At 43.5% G+C, this 27,782-nt stretch overlaps 1 protein-coding gene across 3 annotated transcripts in view; it reads left to right on the forward strand.

The window, feature by feature from the left end:
• The window catches only part of SIL1 (SIL1 nucleotide exchange factor), a 196,460-nt gene that overhangs the window by 53,135 nt on the left and 115,543 nt on the right, over window positions 1–27,782 (forward strand). For 2 of the 3 annotated variants that reach the window (XM_054568382.1, XM_054568383.1), the window contains exons 2-3: window positions 3,045–3,157; window positions 9,687–9,822. In XM_054568382.1, coding sequence (XP_054424357.1) covers window positions 3,053–3,157; window positions 9,687–9,822 — 241 coding nt within the window. In that variant the 5' untranslated portion in view covers window positions 3,045–3,052. The remainder of the gene's footprint in view (window positions 1–3,044; window positions 3,158–9,686; window positions 9,823–27,782) is intronic. The other variant, XM_054568385.1, reaches the window with a different exon arrangement.

The raw sequence follows: 27,782 nt of genomic DNA on the forward strand, positions 1-27,782 counted from the left end.
GTTTGTTTTTTAGATTCAATTTCTTTTCTTTCTTTTTTTTAACAAGAAGATGACTTCTTTATTGTGGTAAAGTATACATAACATAAAATTTAGATTCAATTATTGATAGTTGTGAATTTATTGCCATTTTAATGTTCATAGTTTTGATCATCTTCTTTTTCTTAAACAAATCCCTTTAACATTTCATATAGTAGTGGCTGAGTGATGATGAACCTCTTTAGCTTTACCTTGTCTGGGAAGCGCTTTATCTGTCTTTTGATTCTAAATGATAGCTTTGCTAGATAGAGTAATCTAGGTTGTAGGTCCTTGCATTTCTTTACTTTGAATACTTCTTGCAAGTCCCTTGTAGCCTACAAAATTTCTTCCGAGAAACCAACTGACAGTCTATGGGAACTCCTTTGTAGGTAACAACCACTCTCTGCTTTTCTCTTGCTGCTTTTAATATTCTCTCTTTATCTTTAATCTTTGGCATTTTAATTATGATGTGTCTGGGTGTGGTCCTCTTTGCATCCATCTAGTTTGGAACTCTCTCTACTTCCTGGACTTGCAGGTCTGTTTCCTTTTCCAAATTATGGAAGTTTTCTTTCATTATTTTTTCAGATAAGTTTTCAATTTCTTGCTATTTCTCCTCTTCTTCTGGCACCCCTATGATTTGAATGTTGGTGTGTTTGAAGTTGTCCTAGAAGCTCTTTAGCCTATCCTTGTTTTTTTTGGATGCTTTTTTTCTTCTTGCTTTTTTGATTGAATGTTTCCCCCCCCCTACTTATGTTACAAATCATTGATTTGATTCTCAGCTTCATCCACTCCACTGTTGGTTTCCCTGTAAATTTTTCTTTATTTCACTTAGTGTAACCTTCATTTCTGCCTGGGTCTTTTTTATACTGTTGAAATACCCATTGAGATCCTTGAGCATCCTAATAACCAATGTTTTGAACTCTGCATCTGATAGGTTGCTTATCTCCATTTTGTTTAGTTCTTTACCTGGAGTTTTGTTCTGTTCTTTGATTTGTGCCATATTTTTTTGTCTCCTCATTTTGGTAGCCTTCCTTTGTTTCTTTCTGTTAGATAGAGCTGCTTTGATTCCCTGTCTTAGTAGAGTGGCCTATTATAGGAAAGCTCACTAGTAAGCTGGTTGAGGGGAACCTTAGGTAATCACTAGGGCAGGGCGACCTGTGTGATCCCGGTTGATGGAGTCTCTGATATGCGTGGCTCTGTGTGGGGAAAGGCTCAGAAAGGGGACAGTGTCACTGCCTGGCCTCTGGAGTTTTGTCTGGGAGGAAGCTATCCCCTGGAACTCACCCTGATGCCATATACCTCATTTTATCTCTGTATGCCACTGGTGCCCATCCAGCTGCTGCCCCAGTGCAGGAGCCCAGAGGGAGTGAGTCTGTGTAAGTCCTAAGTCCATTGCGGGCCCTTTTAAGAAGAGGCACCTGAGAATCCCACAGTTTCTTCTGCCACCCCAACCCCCAACTGGTTTTTGCAGCCAGAAGTTATGGGGACTTCCTGGCACTGGAACCCTAGTCTGGGTGGTCTAGTGTGGGGCGTGAATCCCTTGCTCCTGAGTTATCCCTCCCAATTTTTATCCACCACACGTGGGCATGGGACCACACATTCCTTGTCTCTGCCCCTCCAGCTTGTCTGGATGAATGTGATTTCTTTAATTCTTTGGTTGTCAGACTTTATTACAGCTCAGTTTTCTGACAATTCTGGGTGATAGTTTTGTAGTTTAGTTGTAATTTTTGCTGTGGTTGTGCGAGGTGGAAAGCTGTGTTTACCTACACCTCCATCTTGACCAGAAATTCATTCTCTTGATATTGTCCTTTGACACAGAAATTTTAATTTTGATGGCATTCAACTTACCTATTTTTTTTGTCATTTATGTTTTTGGTGTCATATTTAAGAAACTATTGCCAAATCTAAGATTATTAAGATTTTCCCTATGTTTTCTTCTCAGAATTTTGGCTTTTAAATCTAGGTCTTTGATTCATTTTGAGTTACTTTTTTGTATATGGTGTAAGGGAAGGGTCTACTTCATTCTTTTGCATGTGGATATCCAATTGTCCCAGGATGGTTTGTTGGAGTCTGTTCTTTCTGTAGTGAATGTTCTCGACACCCTTATTGAAAAGAATTGACCATATATGTGATTATTTCTGGGCTTTGAATTCTATTCTTTTGGTTTATATGTCTACCCTTATGCCAGTACCACACTCTTTTCATTACTGTATCTTTGTAGTAAGTTTTGAAATCAGGACGTGTGAGTCTTCGAACTTTGTTTTTTTCGAGATATATATATATCTTGAAATTATATATATATAAAAAATATAAAATTATATATATATACATATAAAATTTTTTTCCCTTCTTCTGGGTTCCTTGAAATTCCTAATGTATTTTAGGGTAGTTTTTGCCATTTTTTTAAAAAACATAATTGGGATTTTGATAGGGATTGCATTGAATCTGCATATTGCTTTGGTAGCATTGTCATCTTAACAATATTAACTCTCCAATCCATGAACATGGGATATCCTTTCATCTTTGTGTCATTTTAACAGCTACTAGGGCTTGCACTTTGATTTGTTTGGCTGTTTTAAAAGTAATGTGAAAGGCTTTGTTGCTTGAGAATATTGAATTTTGCTGGTTTAGGGGATGCTGTAACCACCTGTCTTCAGGTCTAACTGCAGGTATGATTTAGAAGTGAATAGTTATAAAGGCTTATGCAGATTTGGGCCCATGTCTGTCCACATAGAAATCAATTGGTTAGTTTCCTTTTCTTCTTACCAGAGCCAAAACCACCCTGTACAACCTGTTATCAAGGCTCAGTTCCAATAAAGGCATGTCTCCCCTTGGGTGGCTGGACTTCTTATGGGAGATGGAATCTTCATTCACTTTGATTTATCCCTGTGGTAGAAGACCTATAGTATTTCTTTGTGGGAAATATCTTACATTCATTGAACAAGTGACATCACGGAATCACAATGCTGGGGGATCAGGCATTGAGTTTCCTGTTGAATTTCTGTTTTTTGTGTTTTTATATTCATCAGGTCTCCCTATGCCTCCCCAGGACCTGCTCCTACCAAGGATGGCTCCTTTGGGCATGTCGCTCGGGCTGCTGATGGCCTTTTGCTTCACCTTCTGCTTCGGTCATCAGAACCCAGTGAGTATCTTATCACAAGAGGGATCTCTGTTGGGTTCAAAAAAGCCATGATGCCACAAGGCTGCTAAGGGAGTGGGATGAGCTTTTGTTTTTCTTACAGGAATGTGGCCAGTGCTGGATCACAAAGTCTGCATATTTCTTCCCCTCTATTCCTAAGTCCTCTGGACTCTGTTTAAAGCTCATGGTACAATTTTTCTTTGGGGAAATTATGATGATGGTAATGATATAATAATAATTTTAACAATAATGTGAAGTTTACCATGTACTAGGCATTATTAAGTGCTTTATATCTCTTCTTACTTATTCCCCTCAACAATACTATGAAGTAGACAACTATAATTATTATCCTCATTTTGAGGAGGAGGAGACTATGGCTAAGAGATTTTAAGTATCTTGGCCATATTCATACAGCCAGTTTGTGGCAGAGCTGGGAAGGTCAGGATTTTCCCCAAGAACTGGTGCCTATGTGGTGAGCACGAAGTAAGACTTATTCTTCCTCTGTTCCTGTCTTCCTTGTACTTTCTCAAGTCTGTCTGTATCTCTGTATCCTCTTTCCCTCTGTCCTTTCCCCCCTGTTCTTTTCAGGGCTCTCTTTATTAATCTAGACCTCACGGTTTAGGGTTTCTGTCATTGTCACAGGCAGGAACAAAATGCTTGAGAAGGTCCTGAGCTTGTCCTGGCTGCAGCATGCTAAGGCCCCTGGCCCAGTTTCTCCTGCCTTGCCTCAGCCACAGCCTGCCCTTGACCAGGTCCTAATGTCCTCTCTCCCCACTCCCACCTTGAGAAGCCTTGACTATCAGTTTTGATAGCTTTACCCTCCCCTGGCCACCTTTCCCAACCCTGGGGACTCCCACTAAATGTTGGGTAAAGTGCTGGAGGCTTTGGAGCAGGAGGGCCTTGAAGTGTAAATGACAATTGTGATGAATTTAATGATAGTCCAGCTCAGCTGAGGTTTACCTCTTGGCTCATTGCAAACTTCCACCTTCTCTCTGAAGTCATTTGTTTTCTCCCTGCATTTCTTCCCACTTTGTCAAGCAGGAGAGAGCATACAGTTAGGAGTCATGAATCCTTGTGAACTTTTAATGTTCTCTAGGATCTTGTTGATACTGGTATTTTGTCCTCTTATTCCAGAGCAATGAAAATGAGATCCCATGGGCCCCTGAGTGGGGGGGATTGGCCACGGCATGAGGGTTGGGGCTGTCTTTGGCATAGCCTGACCCAGAAAAGCACCCAGGTGTCACAGGGGATCAGGGCTGTTTCCCCACTCCCCACTCCCAACCTGCAGCTCATGAGGATCTGGGTGCTCCCCATTACGAGCTTTAGCAGATGCACAATTAACAAAAGCATGCTGATGAATTTACTTATGGACTGTGTGTTAGCAAGTCCCTTTTGGATAGTAGTCCAACCAAATAGATGAGCTTTCAGAGCCATAATTATTTTGGCCCATTTATATTAGTTCTATTGAGTCTAGTCTCAGAAAAATGTTAATACTGACTTTCATCAACAGAAGCTGCTTTTATCCTTATGTCTGTTCCTAAGCTGTATCCATTTGTCATAATCTTTCATCATGTGCTAAGTACAAGTAGGAGTTGAAGCATCTTTTCTCTCATACCATAAAAATTGCTGCCCTGATGGCATTCAAACTCCAAATTTTGCAGACAACCACCTTCACAACAGTGAATATGGCTGGTGGGGGAGGAGAGAGTAGACATGAACCTTTCTTCAGAGCCTAAAGTCCAGGCAAGTGCTTCTGGAAACCTGGAATTGTCCTTCCCGAGGGCATTTGTGAAGGTTAATGGCCATCCAGGAAATGTTGGCCATGTGTTTCAGGTATAATCTGGAGCTAGCCTTTCTTCCTGGTTCTTGCTGTGGCACCTCCCTGGGTGCCACATCTCAGGATCAGTGTGGATGCTGAAGCGATGTGGATGTGTGGTATACTGGCCTTCAAAAAAGGTGCTCAGTAATGAAGGAGGTAGTGGAACCGAGTAGAAGGAACACAGACTTTTGGTAAACTCCCTTTTGCTACATACTTTGGCACTTTGACCATTTCTGAGCTTTGTTACCTAATCTATGCAACATGGTTGGTACTGCCCTCTTAAGATTTTAGTGTGGATCAATTGTGACTCTATATATAAAGCACCCAGCATTGGGACTGGCACAATAAAGTGAATGTGTGGTCAATAAATGTGAGCTGTTATTTTTAGTAAGGGATTGCCTTCTTCTGGGGTTTAATTTAGGGCTCTGTCAGACACATTTCTGTCCCCAAATGTTGCCCTGGCAGTCTGTCTCTGCCACAGCATCTACAACCTACCATTAGAGATTCATTCATTCTCTTGGATCTTGAAGTTTTTGATCTTTAGGAATCTTGTATTCAGATACAAGTGCAAGGGAGTGTGATGTGGTAAGCTGTTGTCAGCTAACACCTTAGCTGAGATTTCTTGCCAGTCAGTTGAGAGGAAATTGGTATTTGGAGTGATGGTGGCAGGGAGAAGAGAGAGTTGAAGATTCAGTATGGAAGGGAGCCCTGAGAAGCCAGATGAGAGGGCACCAGAGCATGGGATTTACTTCAGAGCTGACCAAGGGGTGTCTGGCTTCTCTAACCTCTTGGTCTTTCTTTCCTGTTCAGGGCACTGCCCAGGCAGAGAGACTAGTCTCGTTTTCTTTCGGACTGTGGTTTCTTACCTTATCCATGAACACCTTCCCTTGGGAAGGGGGCTGTGCTGATAGATGTGCTAAGGTAATCTAATTGCCCCCTGCTTTATTTCCTAAGTATCCAGACACAACCATTAGGACACATGACTAAGAATGGAAACACAGAAGTAAGTCAGAAATCATGCATGGGCTTTGGAACCAGGCCGCTCTGGACTTAAATCTCTGCTCTGCTTTTCCCAGCGTTGTGATTTTGCATGGGCCCCGTATTCATCCTCATCTGGAAAATGGGTATAAAATACGTCCTTCACAGATGAAATTTGGCTGAGTTGTGAGGCATGGAAGATACTTTAGACCAGTGCCAGGCATATAGTAAGGGCTTAGTAAATGGTAGCTGCTCTTATCATTACAATCTTACCCCTTCGATGTTGCTTTTTCTCAAAAACTTTTATAGAGTTCCTCTTTCGAACTGATTGTCTAACTTATGGTATGTTCATATGACTGAATCTTGTTCAGTGTGTCCGAAGTCACTCTGAGCCAGATTTGGTGAACAGGGTAAGCTGATCAGATGGGGAGCATCAGTTTTGTATCATGCCCCCCCCCCCCGAAAATTGAGGTATGCTATAAAATAATGACACAGAGAGAGAGAGAGAGAGAGAGAGAGAGAGGGAGGGAGGGGGAGGGAGAGAGAGAGAGTCTTAACATCTGGTTCAAAAGTGAAAGCAAAAAAACTGACAGGATTGTTGCAAAAGTGTTTGGCCTTCATAGGGCTTGAAGTATGTGGCTCAGTGGTTCATCATTCTCCTTCTAATCCTTCTTGAACCCACTCCTGATAACCTTATTAAAGAAATTTAGAAAGAGGATTTCCCAGCTCTTACTCATCAGAATGAACACTAGCCTTGCCTAGATTTTGAAGGGCCTTCTGCGATATTCTCATCATCATCATTCTTCTTGCCTTTTTCTGCTTTTCTCTCTCTCTCTCTCTGTCTTTTATAGTTAGTTTTTTTAAAAAAAATATTTTATTAATTTTTTAGAGAGAGGGGAAGAGAGGGAGAAAAAAAGGGAGAGTATTATCGATATGTGAAAGATACATTGACTGGTTGACTCTCTCACGCCCCTAACTTGGGACCTGACCCTCAACCCAGGCATATGCCCTGACTAGAAATTGAACTGGTGACCTTTCGGTCTACAGGCTGGCACTCAGTCCACTGAGCCATACCAGCCAGGGCTATCGTTAGTTTTTATTGTATTTTTTTTCCATTACCATTTATCCCCCGCTTTACCCTCTTCCACCTCCACCTACCTGCTTCTTTTGATGATGAGAATTTGGTTGCTTGTTTATAGCCACAACTGCCAGGAGTTACGTGGTTAATATATACACTAAGGCAAGAGTTGTAATTTAAAGCTTATAGATGTTTAGTTTGGTCCTCTTAGTGTTCTAAATATAAGAAAATTTCACATAAAAATCTTGTTTTCTGTTTTCAAGTTGACTGCCTTTGTGGCAGTGGTGGACCAGCTGAATAGCAGCTGCATTCCTTAGTCAAGGCAGGAGGGCTCCAGTTTTTACAGTTCCACCATCCCCTGTTGCTTTATGCCTGGCCCACCGCACTTATTTATATCCGTCCCTGCCTGGCCCTGGGAGGCATTTGACCCACATATATCTGAGGTAAATTTTTTAAATATTCTCCTAATCTCACACTGTAGTGTGTGATACTTCAGGTGGAGGCTGACCAGCATGGTTAGGCCTTGGAGTTATAGACTCCAGTTACTTAATGGATAAGGTGGTCTTTGTTCTGGACTGTGTGGCTAGTACCTGGATTCTAGCAGACTCAGTTAATTTGGATTTGCCTTAATCCAAGGCATCCAAAAGACATACCTGTCTTTTTTCTAGAGGGTGGTGTTTCTTCTTTCTTTTTTTTGGTGATTACAAATTAAGCCCTGTGCTCGGCGTGGGGGATACAAGCTGAAAGAGACGACACAGAGCCTGTCCACAGAAATTTGGCTGTTGGAAGTTTGATGTTCATGCCCTCAGAATGTAGGCTGCTTCCTACCAGTTTGTCTGCTATTTAGTCTCACAAGCACATTTTCTCTTCTGTTCCTAATTTTCTTTTGAACTCAGGTTTGTGCAAACCTCAAGTGGAAGGAGTAGGAGGGATTTGTGGGGTCAGCCTGCCCAGGTAACCACAACCCAAACCTGACCTGCCTAAATGATGCCATATTGTGTAGTCTCTGTTGGATATAACAGCACAGACTCATCAATCTGGAACCTATGACTGCCTTTACAAATAATAAGTGTAACAGCTACCGTGTGTGCAGGGCTAGTACTTTATCTGATTTATGAGCAAGATGTTACTGTCTCCACTTCACAAATGTGGAAACTGATGCTTAGGAAGTTAATTAACTTTCCCGGAGTCACAAGCAACTGGGATTTGAACTTTAGATTATCTGGTATAGAGTTTGAGTTCTTAACTATTACGTATGTTATAGTCAGTGCTTCTCATTACTTATGACATGATTTCAGGGCCTCTTTTTGCCCTAGATAGTTTCCTTACTGGTTCCTAATAAGATATGAAATCCTTCCACCTGAATTTCATGCCTTTGTTTCTTGTTAAAATGTAAATCCTTTAAGGGCTTTTCATTGTTATCACCAACACCTTAATATCTTAACCTTTTCTCTGATAGTTAATTTAAGGTCAGACCTGAGGGACCCGTGCAGGTGGGGATACATATCTGTAGCTGGGATACTGCTTGCAAGAGATGCATTGTTACCTTCCATGCAGGGGTAGAATTGTTGGGAACCAAAATGAGATCTATATAAAGTGCCTAGCACAGGTTTGGGTTCATGAGAGGAATCCATGAAATATACTTAATGTTGTTAGTGGAAGAGTTGGGAGGTGGAGGAAAAGTGATCGTGGGGGAGATGGGAGGGCTGAAATAACGTCCCCATGTGCTGGTGTGGGTTTCTCCTTGCCCTTCCAAATGTAATTTTCCAGAGCTCTGGAACCCCCTGTTTCCAATTTCCTGAGGCCTTACTGTTTTTATGCAAGAACAGGTTCAAAAATGGGACAAGAAGGCTGGGAAGGAGCAAAATGAATAACACTTTGTATTTATCTTGCATCTCTGTCTCCTGAGCTCAAAGTGATCCACTGACACCTTCTCATTAATCCTCCATGCTCTCCATAGGATGGAAGGAAACAGGTTTTAGGAAGAGGTTTCTAACCTGGGCTGCTTCCTTTTTCAGCCCAGCTGGACTCTCAGTTTCCCCCCTTGCAACTCTTATACATGGGTTAGAATGTCCCAAGTGATCATTTATGCCCCATAGGCATCCTGGGGAATTGCCAGGTACTTACTGTGTGCTGCTAGGCTCCTTGGGAATCAATTAGACCTCAGCTGGCAGCCTCTGTACATCTGGGGTGCCATTTGAGGCCCTATCTCTTGTTTGTGTGTGTGTGTTTTTTATAAATATATCTATTTAAATTGTAAGGGTAATAGATACAAATTTTAAACATCAAACAGTGTATGGTAGCATATCAGGTAGAAAGTAAAAGGCTCTTATTGTCTCTTTTTACCAGTCCCTGTTCCCAGTACGTTCCCTTTATCGCCTGCAGATATTATGAAATGTTGTGGACTTTTTCCTTATGCATATACAGAAAAGTGCCATATACACGCAGCACATGCTGTGTTCATTTAACTATATTGCCTCACTCATATTGGTTCTGGGCTAACCTCTTGAAAGGTCCAAACATGGCTGGAGAGGGGAGGAGGAGCATAGAGGGGAGAGAGTAGCACCCCACGCCATTTTCTTTCTGCTTGCCTCATGCTTAGCTATGGTTGGTCATGCTCTGTGTTTTTTGTCTTTTGTTTTTCTTTTTCTCTGAAGGAGTTTGCGCTGACCAACCCAGAGAAGAGCACCACCAAAGAAACAGAGAAAAAGGAAACCACAGCAGAAGAGGAGCTGGACCCTGATGTCCTGGAGGTGTTTCACCCAAACCATGAATGGCAGGCCCTTCGGCCAGGTATCAACCCCAGGCCTGTCCCCATGAATCACATTCTGAATTCAAATTGCATATATCCTTTGTCCCCACAAAGCTCCTTTACAGGAGCAGCCACTCTTTGGCCAGCTGGAGGGAAACAGTGTGGTTCATCAGAGTGGTGACTGCTGCTGCAGGGATTAGGGACCTTCATTTTCTGGCAGAACACAGATTTCAGTGCCCTCGAAGGAAGACAGGTGGTGGGTGGCCAAGCTTTCTGAGCAAGTGATTGAAAACTTTCTTTCCTTGCGCTTCTGAAGCACAGGAGAGGCAGTGACATGTGCCTCGCTCTGCAAATGCTATTTTGGGCTCTTCTGCTCGGCTCAGTGCTGCTGAAATATTGTTCACAGGAGAGTCCTGAGCACTGGTGTGGGGCAGGAGTGTTCTTTTGCTAAAGGAACCTGTGCCAAGAAACAGGGGCTGGCCCTGGCCTGATTTTTAAATGGGGCATCCTCAGAAGGAACAACTTTGTAACCTTTTTATGAACCCAGGCCCAGGGCTTAAAATAATAATGAAAGTAGCCAGAAACTGTGGAGTGTTTATCACATTCAGGTACTGTGTTAAGTACTTCATGTGCATAATCTTGTTCAATCTTCACATAATAGGACCTATTATTTTCTTTATTTTCCTATGAAAATATTGAGGCTTAGAGAGGTTATGTTACTTGACCTATGTCATTCATCTAACTTGCCCTATGTCACTGATCTTAGAGCCTAGACCTACCTTTCTCCCCCTTGTCCTTCTAGTCCCAGTTGTCCTTGTCCCATATGATGACACCTGGGCCTGTTCTGAGGAGTAGGCTGTTTGCATTCTGCACTGTGGCAAGGTGGATAGCAAGCCCTGGCAGCTGCCACGGTGTGGTTTCATCAGCTTCTTGCTGATATTTATCGCCATGTCTTCCCTGCTTCCATTGCTGCTCTGCTGGCAGGGAGAGCATTTGCTGTGCCAGCTAACTTTCTGGTAGTAATATCACTCCTGCTGGGCTTGCATAGGGGTAGTTGCTGCCACAGAAGAGTGATGAAGCACCAAGGAAGCCAAGTAGGAACTAATGGTGTTAGATAGAGGGAGATTTTAGGAACAGGTCCTGGGTTCTGTGGATCCATCCTCTGCCTGCCCTCCCCCTAGCTTCTGTGAGAACTGAGGACCCTGGTCCTTGAAGACTAAAACTAGAGGAGTTCTCAGGGGTGAGGATAGAAGATGTGGGCTGTATCTACTGTTTTTATGTAGTTAAAAGTGCTTGTGCCACTTGAAGCCAGGCAAGTGCCTGGAGCAGATAGAGATCAATGTCGCGTGGCTCCCACTCCTACCCTCTGTTTATGTGGTACCCTTCAAGGCCCTGGTACACATTGCAGAACAAGCCTGAAAGTTCTGACCCAGGGTCCTTGCCCAGCCTTCTGACCAGTGGAGCTGCTGTTGATGGCTAAACAAAGAGCCCCCCTGTAGCCTTGGAGAGAGAGAACCAGAGCATGTATGACATGGGCAGGCTGAGGGCTCTGGGAGCCTCCTGGAGAATTAGAGTGGAGCATTGATTTTTACATTTAACTTGATGCCCCATTGACATCTTCCTCTGTTTTCTAGTTTCTCAAAAGCCCCTTGTAATTTCTTCTACCCCAAATTCCCTAGAAGTTGTCTTTAAGGCAGGTGTATTGTAGTTGAACACAGACACTCAGGCCCCACAGCTTAGGGGCAAAACAACTTAGCTTTTCATTGTGCCTGCCCCATTTTAAGAGAGTTTTTCTGAGTCTGGTGCTGGGGAGTGTGGCCAGTGGAGGAAGATAAGATTCTCTTAGGCCCTGGTGTGGGACTGAGGAATGTTGCGTGTGTATTGAGAAGTTTTTGTATGTATGTCTGTTGGTAGGAAATTGATCTCTCGGTGGTCTGTGTGGATAGCTGGCACTTGTCTTTAGAGTATAATATTTAATTCACCACATTCTGAATGCTGCCTGGGAGCTCCTGATGCAGCTACCTAAAAGTTAAAGGAATGTAGCCAGACCTGTGAACTTGTTTGATGGATAGATAAATGAGGAGGTAATATAATTTAGTGGTTAAGAAGATTGACTTTAGACTCAGCTGGTCCTTGGTTCCAGTCCAAGCTTTGCTACTCAGGGGATCTTCGGCAAGTCGCTGAATCCTTTTGCCCTTCAGTTTTCCCATTGGTGATGTGGGGGAAATGTCCTGTCCTACCTGCTGCAGAGGCTGTTGTGAGGGTTCTTGATGTGAAGACATCACTCAGTTCATAGCAGTTTTGATTTTTAAATGTTAATTTCTCCACTTGTGCCACTGCTTCAACTCGATTGTGGAATTGGATATCAGTGAGGGTGCATGATTGTGTAGTTTTCCAGTCCTTTGTGTCCTTTCTGGCCTTAGATGGTGAGGAGGAGAGACTTCCATTGTCATGAAATGCTTTCCCTCTCTCCCTCCACAGAGATTTTTGAGGAAGGAACAGAAAGGGTTAGCATAGCATTTTCTGCCAGAGGTCAGGGACATGGCACAGGAAGATGGTGGTATATCTTTCAGGGACCTTTAAGAAAATGGCAAAGTTTATGTTAACATTAGTTCAGTACCTTCTGTCCCCATCAGGCCTCTGAAAGGAGAACCTCAGCTTTGTTGTCCTCAATCCTCCAAGGAGGAGATACTGGGGCACGTAGTCTGGGTTCATTTGAAGGCAGGTTTACAGTCATGTGTTGGAATACTAGGGACCAACCCATGACTTCATGGGTCTTTCCATCAGGCCAGGTTGGAGTTGGGCCCCAGCCACTCAGCTCTGGAGCAGCTGCAGGTGACTCTCCTGAAGAATGCCTGCCTGTGGTATCATTGTCAGCATCCTCACTGTGAGCTGCTTGTTCCTGGAAGTGATTTTCTTGTCTCTCTCTCTCTTCTGGTTTATTTTGGGGTCTTTCTCACCTTATGGAAGCACAGTAAGCATTTGAGTGTGGATTCAGCATCAGCTGTTCACAAGCAAGCAGAGGAAAGCTGTTTGTTGGCAGTCCTGTGGGTCTGGGCAAGGAACTCAGGAATTTGTCTTGGGCCTAAGGACCCCTGAAACCAAGGGCTTTGTGCCTGTGCACTTGTTATTATGAAAGCTGGTCACAGCCATATATAGTGGGGCTCGTGCTACCTGGGCATTTTCTGAGATCCTGTTTTGTGCCAGGCATTGTACTGGTAGCCAAAGATACAGATAATAGATCACATTTACTGAGCATCAACTGTGCCAGGCATTCTTTGAGGGCAGGCGTTATAACTACCCTCATTTTTATAGACAGAACTGAGTCTTAGAGAGGAAAACTGACTTAGCCAAATGCCCAAAGTGGTAGAGTCAGAATTGAGACCTAGCTTTGTCTGGCTCTAAGTTTGAGCTCCTAGCTACTGTGCCATACTGTCTCTTTCAGTAGTAAATGGGACATGACCCCTGCCTTCCAGCAGCACATAGTCTCACAGAGGATACAGAGACAGAAAAAGGCACCAAAGTGTCTTTTGGATGTTTTGGTGGAAGTGTCTTGTGCTCAGTAAGGGCACAAGGGTGGAGTGTGGGGAGGCAAGGACCTTTTCCCTCTACCCTTGAGACCTTGGTGGAGTAGTGGGTCAAATTTTATGGCCCTGAATCTGTGTGGTCTTGGTCAGGTTGATTAGAATCTTTGAACCTTAGTTTCCTCATCTGAAAATAGGGATAAAAATACTTCACAAAGATGACGTGAGACTAAAACAAGATTAACATGTGTTAAATGTTTCACACAGGGCCTGGCACATAGGAAATATTCAATAAGTGACTATAGTTATCATGTGAAAAAAAATACACCTTTGCTGCCTCTGTTTCCTTGGGGACCTGAAGAAGTGGAGGCAACAAGGCAGAGGGCTCCGTTGTCCTGCCCATTAACCAGTGCTGCCTGTTGGCCTCGTGAGGGCTCAGGAAAGCTCAAATCTGGGCTTCTCTATTGACCTGAGCTGATTTCCAGGAGGCTGCGAGAATCTCTGAAATATTAGCATTAGCACAAAGAGCCCATTTGATGGGAGCATGCAGGAAGCCTGTGTAGGAACATGTTCGTGTGAGGGGGTTAAAAAAAAAAAAAAAAAAAAAAAAGGAAAATCCAAATCATCAACTGATGAGAGCAATCCAAGAATTATAGAGCACCAGCCATCTGGTCAGATCATTTCAGATCTGCATAAGCAATGGGAGGGAGTTGAATTTTAAAAACCTCATTTATAGTAGACCAACTACTCTGTTTCAAGTATTTAAGAGAGGAGTCTGATTTCCTACAGGCCCTGGACATCTGTCTAAAGGAGCACTTGTCTCTGTTATGCCTTTGGCCCCTTGCAGATTGGATGGAGCTGTGTGATTCTTCCAGTCCTCCAGCACCAACTGGGTGTCCAAAAATTCACTTTAATTTTGATACTGTCTACCTGGACTTAGTGGCAGATCCCTCAGTTTAATGTCTTAGTGCTTCTTCCTCTACTACAGATATGTTGCAAGTTCCAGGCCACTCATACTTTTTTGACTCACCAGCTATAAATTGGGGGTTCCCATGATCCCCTTCTCAGGTTTGATAATTTGCTTTAACAGCTTGCAGAACTCAGAGAACACTTTACTTAAACTTATTGGTGTATTGTTAAGGATACAACTCAGAAACAGCTAAATGGAAGAGATGCATAGGGCAAGATATAGGGGGAGATGTTCATAGCTTCTATGCCCTCTCTGGGCGCACTACCCTCCCAGCACTTTGTGTTTACCAGCCTGGAAGCTCTCTGAACCTTGTTTAGAGGCTTTTATGGAATTTGAATTACATAGGCATGATTGATTAAACCATTGGCCATTGGTGATAGAACTTATATCTCTAGCCTCCCCACTTCTGAAGATAGGGAGATAGGGCTAAAATAAATAATGATAGCTGGGTCTTCCTGCCATCCTAAAATTATCTAAAGGCCCCTTACCAAGAGCCATCTCACTGGCATAAATTTGGGAATAAAAAAAAGATAATAAGCCCTGAGTGGCATAGCTCACTGGGTGGGGAGTTGCCCTGCAAACTGAGAGGTCACTGGTTTCATTCCTGGTCAGGGCACATGCCTGGGTTGCAGACCAGGTTCCAGGTTGGGGCACATACAAGAGGCAACCAATTGATGTTTCTCTTGCACATTGATGTTTCTCTTCCTCTTTCTCCCTCCCTTCTTCTCTCTCTAAAAAATAAAATAAAATCTTTAAAAAATAAAGATAATTATTCAGGAAATTCCAAGGGTTTTAGGAACTCTGTGCCAGGAACCAGAGATGAAGATTAGATATATTTTTTATTATACCACAGGCTGCAATTGAGAAAGTACTAAAGGGGCCAAGCTTCCAGTACTCCTGCCTCCTCCCCAGCTCTGTGGGTGGGAGGCAGGTGACCTTTCTCCCCTAGTGTGGAAGGATCCTCATTAGAAGCCATCTCATTCCCCAGGATGGTTCACAGGGGTGTGACTTGCCTCTGTTCCTTCCTTCACACACAGGTGCATACACCCTCCCCGCCCCCCGCCCCCGGCCCGCCCCCCCCCCCCGCCCCGCATCGCCCAAAGGGCCATGAGTCGTGGACGTTCATACCTAAGCTCCTGTAGTTCATCAGAGTGGTGCAGTGGGACTTCTTGGCTGCCACCAGGAGGTAATGGCCTGAGGGAAGGTAGGATGGGGCCTCTATTGTGCGATCTTTTACCCTGACCCAAGTACAGGGGTGGAAATGTGGAACAGGAGTTGGATAGAGGTAACAGCATGGTTTTTGTGTGCTGTGGGGTAGTCTGTCTCTTCTCTTGAACACAAGTTGCTGTCTCCAGCAATTTTTTAGAATGAGGTATTCAATAGGAATTATCTTGGGTGCTACCTCTTTCCGCACAATGCTTTTTCCCCCAACTTTGAAGCCTTTCAAGTCTCCTGGGGATTCTCCAAGAACTTCCTTTATTCTTCTCCTCTTATACTTCTTGCCCATTTTCCTATCATTGCCACCATCCTTGCCTTTTGTTCCGCATTCTCCATTCCATGCATCTCCTTTGCTCCTTGGTAATATGAGGTAATCAGAGGGACTGCTTGGGCCAAAGCAGGACGCCAGGCCTCTTGAGGCCTGTAGGAGCAATTTCTGAGGCTCCACATTATCCTTTACTGAGAGACAAAAGGTTGGAAGGCATGAACGTACCAGAAGTTTCCTTGAGGACAGTTTAGATCTCTTAATTTCAGAGAGACCTCATTTCCCATATGTAAAGTTCTCCCAGGATGGCTGACTGCTGCCCCATAGCAGCCATGCCCACCACCTCCCCGCCACCCCCTGCACAGGGGAACATGTGGGGGCCAGGACAGAAAAGCCTGTGACCTCCATGACAGCTACTGCCAAAGCTGAGGCCACTTTAAGACTAGCTGGCTGAGCTCCACGCTGGCACCTGAGCATATCTGCCTGGGCTTTGGCCTTCATTACATGGATGGGGCAGGCCAGGGTCCAGTTTGCAATCTGTGGACTTGGGTGGTAATGGAGAGCAGCTGTTGGCCGTCTGCTTTCTAATAAGCATTTGTATGCTTAACGTTCACCCTGGGCCCCTATCTTCTCCCTTTGCTTCCTCCATCCACCTGTTCTCTCTGAGGTTTAATAAAGAGTGTTTAGCAGAGTGGCACAGTCTCAGCTCTCAAAGATCAAATACCCAAACTGACTGACATGAAAAACTTAGACTGGAGTAGGGATAATGGAAAACTAGCTGCCAAAACCAGTTCCAGCCCTCATGCCCAGGGCTTGGCTTTAGTTCAGACAATCTGTGTAGCCCTGACTTCCCTTCTTCCTCTAATATTGGCCTTACCCTGCTGGACAGTCTTGGCCAGGGTTAGAAATAGCTCTCAAGGGCTAGCCTGGAGCTGGAATGAGAGGTGCTTTTCTAGAACCTGTTCCATTCTTAGTTTTGACACAACATTGGAGGTAGGAACTAATCAGTAACTTAAGAGGAGATAATATTTGACTAGGTAGAGAAGAGGACAGGCAGGAAACATGAGTGGAAAGGGGATGACATGAATAGAGACATAAAAGTGAGAGTATATTTACCTGGTTGGAGAGGCAGGGATCTGTATGGGAATAATGGGATGGTGGCCGTGGGGAGCTTAGGGGAGCAATGGGAGGGAGGGGAGATAAGGAGGAGAATTGACAAGGCAGTAGATCTAAAGATGTGTAGGTAAGTTTAAGCCCTGAGTGAGTGGTTTGTGTTCAGTCAGGGGCTGTGTTATGAATGGGTGATGAAATGAAGAAATGACATGAACTGCTGGGTTTGAGAATAGTGGAAAAAGAGAACTAAAATGGTAATTTTAGAGATAACCACATCAAAAACTTGTTTATTTCATATTATTTTACATTTGTTGAACTCCTGTAATGTTTCTGGTATAGTGCTTGATGCAGGAGATACCATGGTGGGACTTGACAGAGGCCTGTCTGCATGGGGTCATGGTGTAGGAGCACCCCCAGACCGGAATATAGCTCTGTGAGAGCACAATGAGGACTCTGAAGGAAAGATTTCCCAGAGACAGGATTATTGAAGCAGAGTGGAGAGAACTTAGTGTATGCTGGAAAGCAGAGGGGCAAGGAACCAGTGTTGACAGATTTGAAATCCCAGAGAGGAGATCACTGGTGAGGCAAAGTTGCTTATGTGGCAGATGGAAAGTCTTGGCCTTGTGAATATGATGAGCCTTGGAAATTAGAAACAGAGGCTAGAAGAAAACAGGGAAAAGTGGGACAGACATAGAGGGAAATTAAGGAACCTTCCATTATATGTCTTCAGTTTTCTGAGCCAAGCCAAGGGTGGGGCTTCGACTTTGGATGATGAAAGAGAATGATTCATTTGGATGCGTGTGGTATGGAGAGGTTAAGAAGAACCCCTGTGAGGAAGGTGCTTAGACCATCAAGAGGTTAGGACTAAGCATTGTCCAGCATTAGGAAGGGCTCAGATGACATCCGACATTCTGACTTGGTGGTGGGCCAGGATCAGTGGGTTTGGTGACTTTCTGGACCAATCTGAGCCCTGGACAGTGGATAGCTGGAGTGTGAGGAGGGATGGACAGATAATTAAGGGATTGTCTTTGGGCATTGGTGAGGGAAACCTTTGTCTGTCTGGGCTATGGGGCAAGCTGGAGGACCTTACTGGAAACTCCTCTGAACCTGCTCCAACCTTCCCTCTTCTGAAACAGGCAATGACAAACAGGCAAGACTCTTGGAGGCCCCTGGCAATGCCCAAGGTCATAGAGGGGGTGGTACCCCACTGGCCACTAATCTTCTAGGCAGGCCTCAGAAGAACCTGAATGAATCAGAGCTTGTGGGAGGGGGGGCTCTTTTGTAAGCCTTTTGTTGCTTGTGCTCTCTAATCAGGCTGATTGTATTTTTCTGTTCATGGTAGATTTGTGTTTTGTTATTGTTCATAAACTAGTAGGTTGTTGATCTTTCCTTGTTTCCCATAATATCTTTATTTGGGAAAACAAATATTGAGTTGTATTTAATTTATTTAATTCTAGAATAATCTGTTTCTGTTTTATGTAATGTAGTTGTTTGAAAGGAGAGAATCATTTCTTTAGATTAAAAAGTTTTGAGATTTGATTATCTGTGGCCAAAATTAGTTTATCTGGGCAGAGGTGAGTGTTATGGAATAGAAATATGGTGTATTTGTGAAGGTTTTTTTTTTCCTGTCTAGGAAAAAAAGAAAACTTTCTGTCCCCAACCCAGTAGTCCTCTAAAAGTTGCATAAACATCATCTTGTTAATCTCCATTCTTCGTCCTGATTTTGCCAAGTCAGGCTTTTGGACAGAGGGTGAAGAGGTTGCCTAGTATCTCATGGCCAAGAATAACTGAGGCAGAATAGGGCCCAGGAATTTTAGTCTAGCTATTGGAGAATGGCGGAAAACTAAGATTTTTGGGGAAAGCCCCCTGTGCTTGGTGCTTGGTGTACATTACCGAAGGGGGCTTTAAGGTGCTCCACAAAGGAGTAGTTACCTCTTCACATGGTCTCTTTTGGAACCCATGTTTGGTCAGTGAAGAAGCTTCAGGTCCCATTGCTTTTCCTAGAATTTCCTTTCTTTTGAAGATAGAAACTGCAGGATCATTAATTCAAAGCAATATTATTTGAGGTCTCTGTGGGAACAAAATAATGTGAATTGTGTGGGGAATTATTCAAGCTTCTCCATCTTCATTTCCTAGGTTAGATCATAGGGATAGTTCCAGATTTCCCTAAACACAGTGGGGTAAGTAGCCCTGTGTGCAGTTTAATTTGAGGGCTATAAACTGGCTTCAGAATCCCACTGCGTTAGACTGCAGATGGAGAGGCTGGAGGAGTTGTTTTCTGAATATCATTAGCATTTTAACCTCCAGTGTTTGATCAAAATGGTTGGCTGAGGATGCCTTGGAGTTAGGTGTAGTAAATTTCAAACCTTTTCCTTGCACAAATCTGGCAGTAAGAGGGGTAGCCAGATGAAATACTTGATTTACAGGAGGAGTCCATGTTAGTGATAGGACTGAGGGGCACACTTGGCTGGGTTGGAGGGGGTGAAGAGAAATGGGGAGAAGTAATAGAAAGACAGGTCAAAGGAAGGCCTAGTCTATTCACCTATTTGCTGGCATTATCTAACACTGCTTATGCATGTGAGTGAAATTCTTGGTTATATAGTGACTCAATTTGAACAAAATGTCCTCTCTTGCTGTTTTTTTTTCTTTCTTTTTAATTTTTACGCTCTCAGCTCTTTGCCTTGCTGCCTGCGTTGTTGCCTTCTTTCCTCCTTTGCTGTAATGGACTCTACCTGCAGCTGAGTGACAGTAGCAGGGATAGAGTGGCATGTGGAGGTGTATAGCTGGGGGAATATTTTCTCAATTCTGCCAGCATCAGAGAAATTACTTCCAAGCCAACCCTTTCAGCCACGTATTTCGCTGATCAGTTAGAACAAGAGGAAAAACACATTAGCATTGCCAGAAAAGGGATTTGGGAAAAAATCAAGTCTGTGGAACCGAGTAATCTAAAGTCATAAGCATTAAAAGCAAATCCTGGAGTGCAGCTGGAGTTTTTCCCGGCCTGTCTCCCACAACCCTGTCTCTTGACACACTCTGCCCCTTGTGCTGCACGAATGGGTGGTGTCTGAACTTTGCCAATGAGCCTAATGTTGAAGAGGAGATATCCATCTTGTGTTGCCTATTATTGGACACTTCTGGGCATGACATGGAAAAGAAGAAACCTCAGAAGGGTGCATGTGTTTGGTTTGCTCCCCTCCCCTCCCTTCCCTTCCCCTTGTCCTGTGACCACAATGTCTCAATATACTTGGAACTTCCTTGGAAAAGAGGTCTCTTGAGTTGAACACACCTGCTTGCTCATGTATTTCCCATCTGCCTGGTACTAGTTGGGAGTAGAGTCTCAGGAGAACAATGACCTCTCCTTTGTCCTTAGGGTAGGAAGGTGTTGTCAAGAGAAAGAAATTTATGGTTGTGTAGGTAGAACTTAGAAATTAAAGTGGGTTAGTTTTTCTCCTTTGGGAAAAAAAAAAAAAAGACAAAATTCTAGAATGCCCTTTCTTCAAAGAGACATGTTGTTCAGAGAGGAGATTGACGGAGGGCAGGATCCAGGCTGTATTTTGGCATCTAGTTATTGCAGTGAAGTGACAATACAGACAATAGAGTGTTGTAGTCAGTCTACCTGGGATCACACCTCAGCTCTGCCTTTTACATATAGATGGGTAGCCATGGACAGGTTACTTAATTCCACCAAGATTTAATGAAATAGCCTGTAATGAAATATCTGTAAAATAGGGATAGTAGTAATACCTCAGAGGGTTGCTTTAAGTAGTAAATAGGGTGAGCATATGAAGTGTTTACTCTAGTGCCAGGTGCATAGTTATAGCTCAATAAATGTTAGCTTCTGTTGTTTCTGGTGTAGTAAAAATGAATGGCTATCAGGCAAACCTAAACTGAGGTATTACCTAAAAAAAAATAAATAAATAACTGACCAGTACTCTTCAAGTATGTCTAAGTCAAGAAAGTCAAAGACTGATGAGCTATCACAGATTGAAGGAGATTAAGGAGATGTGACAACTAAGTGCAGTGTTGTATCCTAGGTTAGATTCTGGAACAGAAAGAAGAATACTAAGGGAAAAACTGGTGAAACCTGAATAATGTCTTCAGTTACTACTATTGTACCAATGTTAATTTCTTTATTTTAACAATTGTTTTTCGGCTTAGTGAGATGTTAATATCGGGGAGCTGGGTGAAGGGGTATATGGGAACTCTGTAGTCTTTTTTTCATCTTTTCTCTAAGTCTAAAATTATTTCAAAATAAAAAATTAAACACGTGAATGTCCAAATGATCTGTTAGATAAAGGAGAAACTGACCAGAGTGGAGCCATGTTTAGCAGATCACAGCTGCCTCTGTCTCACCCCCTGTATCAGAGGGAAGGCTCTTACTTTGGGGCCCTCTAATGCCTGCCTCTTTAGCTCCTGCACACATGCTGCTTCCTGAGTTCTAGGAAGATAATTGGTCAGGTAACTACATAGACACACACCCCAGGTCTGATCCCTGCCATAGAGGAACTGGGGAGGAGGCCACTCATTTGGCATTAGGACTGTGCAGGGCTGAATGATCAGGGCTCTTGTCTCTGTTCCTTGGAAAATAAACGAATTCTGTTTTATCTCTCTATCCAAGCACCAATTACTGTGGCACTATGCTTGTGGATTGTGGTGCCTACCCCCATGCTCATACTCACTGTTTGATTATCCAGAAGAGAGAAAAGTAAGTTCAAACACGGCTCTGCAATAATTTATTTTCTTTCCTGTTTTAAGTGCCTTGCTCTTGCACAAAGCATGTATTTTGCTTATTCTTCTCGGGTGCAGAAGGTACATGTACTTTTCTTATGAGTGATGCGGCCATCTCTGTCATGCTAATAGCAAGGTTTGTGAAGAGAGTCATTATTATTGGGAGAATGTGAATCTTGGAATTTTTATTTTTGCATTGAAGACAGCTGCCAGGAGGGTCTGGAAAGTGTAAAGTCTTTTCATTTCAGTACACAACTCCCTCACAAGTATTTACCCTGGGAAACTCATATTTTCTAAGTTAAAAAATCAATGCCAAAAAATGTTCTTTGTATTCTAACTCATTGACTAAGGTATACTGCTTTTTGGTATTGATTTACAAATTTTGTTGTCAGACCCTTGGGATGTGTGTGGATTACTCAATAGTGTGACAAGTGGCTGGGCTCTGACTTGTGTATGGTATTACAGGAAGTTCATAAACCGTATTTCTCTATAGGTTATTTTAGGCATAAGACTGGTGAACTGTCATTTCTCTTTTAGTTACACATGACTAAAAAGGAAAAGGGGAATGATGGTGTGAGACAGAGTGTTTGGCTCAGGATTGATCAGCAAACAACCTTTGAGGGCTTGGGAATGCAGAGGCTTGAAGTGGACAGACCTTGGGTATGGATTGGGAAGATTGGGAGCACTGAGGCTAGAGGAGAGAGAGACTCTGCTTTAAATCACACCTTCACTGCATCTGCTCAGGCTAGAGTCACAGTGGAAAGACTGCTTCTACTCTCCTGGGGGTTTTATTCAGTCAAATAACAAGTGGTCTGACACCAGAGAGTCCTACACCCTAAGAGGGCCTTCCACATTCCTGCTCCCCCTCCCTCACCAGCCACTTGGGCTGATGGATGTGCAAACCTTTTACAGACAGTTTGGCACTGCTTGGCTTGTGTAGCTCATCTGTCTCTTTTGAATGAGCAACTTTATGTTTACAGCTCCTTTTCCCCTGCACAGAGAGAAATTGCTTCTGCCTTCTGAGGCAAATGTTTGCCTTCCCTAGGGAAAGGCACTGTTCTTTGGGGATAATATCTGCTAGTCCAACCCCACCCCTTGTGGGAGCATAAGCCTCTGCTTAAGGGTGGACTGGAGGAGGTGGCCATTGGAGCATACACAGTTGCTACTGGGGTAGCCATCTGCCAGTTTCTCGGCTCACAGCCTGCCTCTAGCTGGCTGTCGGAAGTGTCTGCACTCCTGGGCCTGCATGCATTATGCACAGCCTATTCCCTAAATGAGCTTTCTAAGTGTATATAACTCCTCTCTACCCTGTTCTTGTATGGTCTGCCTCAGGGCACCATTCAGAATCTCCGCTAATTATGCTGAAACTCAGCTTCTTAGTGCCTAGCATTTAGAGTTTCCGGTAAAAGCTGGCCTTTCTTTCTTTTTTTTTTTTTTTTTGTTTGGATAGAGTTCTAAAATTGCGGTGAGGAGTTGATTTATGGTTATAGGAAGATTTGTTTCTTGCAGGGAAATTATCAATACTGAGATGATACAGTTACATTGCAGTGCTGTTTTGACTCTATTCAAAACCACAGTCTAATCCTCCTAGCTTCTTCCAGGATGGACCCTTTGTAATTTTAGGAGGCTGTTCTAGTATTAGAAGAAATCTGTGTCTCCAGTTGCAGACCGCCTCTCTCCTCCCCACCTTCCATGCCTGAGATGGAGGAGTTTTTTTCACATGGTGCTTTGAAAAAGGAGATTCATAATGTGACTTGGTCCTCATTCACAAATCTAGGATTCCTGCCATCCAGTAAATTTTGGCAGGCAGGCTGTGTGCATGAAGAGCATGTCATTCCTCCCTATCCCTGCCCTGCTCCCCTTCCTCATTGCATATACCTCTTGGGTGGAGTGTGGGGTATCCAGCTTTTCATCTCTTTTTTCCCTTCCAAGAAACCCTTGCTTCTTCTATAGGGCTGTTCTTTAAAATCCATGAGGTATACAGAACAGTCACGCAACATTCCAGAGATCTCATAGAGAGGCCCTATGGGAAGAATTCAAGTCCTGCAGTGTTTGAGTGCTTGCTATGTGCCTACCACTGTGCTGAGTACAATGAGAACGTAGCAGAGTGTCCTAGAGTGCATGTAGGAATCCATTTGAATAAGGAGGTAGGCCAGCCTCACCCCTCCACTCTCATACCTGGATGTTCAGGTGTCTTTGTGTCTGTCATTAGATGCTGATAATCATTTAAGGCCTCCAGGCTAGTGCTGGTGAGGCCATGATGTTGTTGCTGAGAGTGAGTTGCTGCTGACACTGGGTAAGGGAGATGGAAAAAGGAACATTGGTTAAACTTTGTCTTCTTTTCACCTTTCCCTAGATGAAAGAACCTAAGTCAAATGAACCTAAGATAGCAGAGTGGAGGGCAGAATGGGACTCTAGGGGACCAGAAACAAGAAATCTATAGGGGCAGAGAGAGAATGCTGCTCGCCCACCAACCTGTTAGAACAAAAGAAAGGAGTCTCTTCCTCAGCTGGCCATCCGGGGAGACCCATGCTGGGTCCACTGTTGGCACAGTCTAGGAGGAAGTGGTGAACCCCTCAGAGACTGCTCCTTAGGGATATTGTTGCTTCTCTGAGTCGCCTGTTCCCCTCTTCACATACGTAGACAGACATAGGAAAGCAAAGAGTTCTGAGCTACTTGTCTCTTGCAGCAACGATACTGACCGTATGGGGAGAGACAGGGCAAGTCTGGACCAGACCAAATGTGGCTTCTTTTTAGCCTAACCAATGGAAAGTGCTTGTCTTTAGGAATAGCCTCCCCATCCCCTGAGTCCATGTAGGTGTGCTGTAGTTGAGTCTCTCCCTTCTAGTCTGATCATTTTGGGCTTTTCTCCCCATCTTGGATCTCAGCAAATTGACCTGCTGGAAGATTCTGGAGCCTTCCCAGGCCTGCAGCATATCGGGCTAAGCTATGACAAGATCTGATGTAGGGTTGCATTTACTGGATGTCCTTTGAAATTACCTTTCCCATAGTCCACAAGTGTCCCACAGGAACCTTTCAAGGATCTTGGCTTCCCTTGAACTTCATGCCTATGCCAACTCCCTCACACATCCTGCGTGTTTTCATTTTAAACATGATTGTTGATGGATTGGGGTAATGGAGTGTGGATTTGCTTTTTTCTACACTATATGTGCAGTGCTGCTAATTTCATTCTCTACACTCTGTCTCTGAGATGAGCAGGGTCCTCCGTGCCCACGTTTAGTACTGCTGTGTTGCTGGACTCTCCTGGCAAAAATTAGGCTAATGTCTCCAATGACTGCATTAGCCACTGAAATGAGGTTCTAAATTGAAGGCACAACACCAAGTCTCTCTCCAAGGTATTGCCTTGTTCTGGCTTTTATTATTCAAATTCATTCTCTCAGTGATTCTCTGCAGACTGACTGGCATGCAGGTTCAGTGCAGTGCATTGTACTAGCTGAAAGGCAAGATCACCTTTAAAGAGGAGGGAGAAAGGAAAGGGGGGAAAAAAGCAAAAGATGAATGCTGTAGTGCAGAGAGTCAGCAGCTTGCCTGTTCTAAGGACTAGTTGGCTGGCCTGTGCAATGTCTAGAGATGGGAGAGGAAGGGACCAGACCTGGGATGGGGTGGAAGTGGTGGCGTGGGGGTTGGGTGATGTCAGTGCATTAGTGGCATCTGTGCCTTATAAGTTCACAACACTTTCTCCTTCCCTTTCATGTTTACTGAGCACTTAAATATATGCCTTACAGGGTGCTCAGAACTCCTCGCTAAGAAACCAAAGATGAACACAATAGGATCTTTCCTTCAAAAAGTGGTTAGTCTTTTTTTTTTTTTAATAGTTATTTTTTTAAAATCCTAACCCAAGGGTGTTTATTGATTTTAGAGAGAGAAAGGGGGGGGGGTAGAAAGAAATAAATAATGACATGAGAAACATCCATCTGTTGCCTCTTGTATGCGACCCAGGAATCAAACCCACAACCTAGGTATGTGTCCTGACTGGGGTTCAAACCTGCAACCTTTCAGTGCACCAGCTGACCGGGGATCCAACTACCTGACCCACCAGGCCTGAGTGAAGCTGTTAGCCTTACAGTTTCACTGGTTTTCTCTCTGTCTCGGGTGTGTGGGTGAGGAGATTGAGGCGATGGCTTTAGGCTTACGATTTTTGCATTTTGTATCAGAAATAGGAGCCTTGTAGCGGTTAGATGCTTAGAGAGCTGAGAATTTGGCTCTTAGGTATTTGTTAAAAAAAATTTTTTTTCCTGCTGACAAAGTAATGTTTTCACAGCAGAAAACTTGGAAACACAAAAAAGCATAAATGGAAACAACAACAACAACAACAACAAAACCACCCTTATTCCACTATCCAGATGTAAAAATAACATTATGACTTACTTTCTTCCAGTTTCTACAGAAGTGCCATCATTCTGTGCATGGTATTTTGAGGCTGATACTTTCCTTTTAGAAACTGTGAGCCCTGACCAGTGTGGTCAGTGGGTTGGGCATTGATCCACACACTGAAAAGTCTCTGATTTGATTCCTGGCCAGGACACATGTTTGGGTTGCAGGCCAGGTGTCCAGTTGGGGCTACGAGAGAGGCAACCCATTGATGTTTCTCTCACACATCAGTATTTCTCTCCCTCTCTCCTCCCCCCACCAAAAAATAAATAAATAAATGAAATCTAAAAAAAAAAAAAAAAGGAAAAGAAACTGGGAGCTAAATTTTGCAGTTTTGAAAGCTGGAGCCTCTAGCACACTCTAGGTATGCCATGAACATTTTCCAGGTGCTGGTCTTTTTCAATTGTATGAATATAACAAATTATGCTTAATTGATTATTACTATTGTACATTTAGGTGGTTTCCAGTTTTTTATTGTTATAAATAATTCTACAGTGAACACTCTTATATATGTATATATTTTATGTGCTCTCTATGTTCTTAGAAGAGACTCTCCAAACAATGCTCATATTCTGTGATTCTTTGCCCAGCATCTTAGCTGGAACAACCTCTTGTCTGGATTGTTATGGTAACACCATGATTTTGAGTATCTCTTAAACCTGTTCTGCATCTCACATCAGATGCCCTGGGGTTTTCTCTTTCCGTGGTTCCTGGGTACTTTTCTCTTGACCAGGAAATAGCTGGCTCCAGGGAAGACTGGTATCAAGCACAGGACACATGTTCTCATTTTGTGCCAGGACTGTAGCACCCCCAGGAACAGAAACATTGTCATCTACCTCTTTGATGATAAGCAGATATTGAGTGCCTGCCCACCTGTGTCCAGTCTAGTGCCAGATAAGGGACAAATACAAAACAGGTCCCTACTCGCAAGGAACTTACTGACTGATTGGATAATGGGGTTGACATAAACCATTTCACACACATTTATTGAGCACTTGGTATATGGTAGTTACATGTACCAGGTTGTTAGGGGAATAGAAAAGGATGAGATACTGTTTTTCTTAAAGGAAGCTGCAGCACATATAAATAAGAGCTATATAGAGTTAAAGTTAAGTAGCCATGCAGGTCAAAAAGTGATACATATCTAATTATACAGATAGCAAGTGTTATAGAAATTCAGAGATTGGCTGCTTTGGAGAGGAAGGTCATTTATTGTGAGTCAGAGTTGTTAGATAAAACTCAGAAGCTGGGAAACTAGTTGGTGCTCTTATAGAGCCAGCATTTGATGAGGTGTAGTAGGAAGGTTTTCTAGATCGGAGAAACAGCATGCAAAAGGATGGTGGCAATAGTTGAAGACTAGTTGCACAGCAGCACAGAAGCAAATTGTGGGTGGGAATTTTAGAGAGGTGAGTGAGAGTTAAGGTTGCCTACTGAGGGAGCTGAGAATTATGGACTGCAGAGCAGTACTAGATACTAGCAGATGGGAAAAAATTTGCTAATTTGTTTCCAATTACAGGCAGGTAAGAAGGTCTTGATTTCTCTCAGTGACGGAGTATCCCCCGGCTCAGTCCTTGGACCTCTATTATTCTCTAGCTACACTTATGTCTTTGGTCGTCTCATCTAGCCTAATGGCTTTACATTTCATCTGTATGTTGATGATGGCCAGATTATTTTTTTTTAATCCTTACCCAAGGATATGTTTTTTTTAATTGATTTGATTGGTTGCCTCCAATACACATCCTGACTGGGGATTGAACCTGCAACCTTTCCATGTACAGGACAATGCTCTAG

Source organism: Pteronotus mesoamericanus, unplaced genomic scaffold (genome assembly GCF_021234165.1).
Source record: "Pteronotus mesoamericanus isolate MK-2021 breed Mesoamerican mustached bat unplaced genomic scaffold, CSHL_Meso_final contig_2, whole genome shotgun sequence".
NCBI lineage: Eukaryota > Metazoa > Chordata > Mammalia > Chiroptera > Mormoopidae > Pteronotus > Pteronotus mesoamericanus.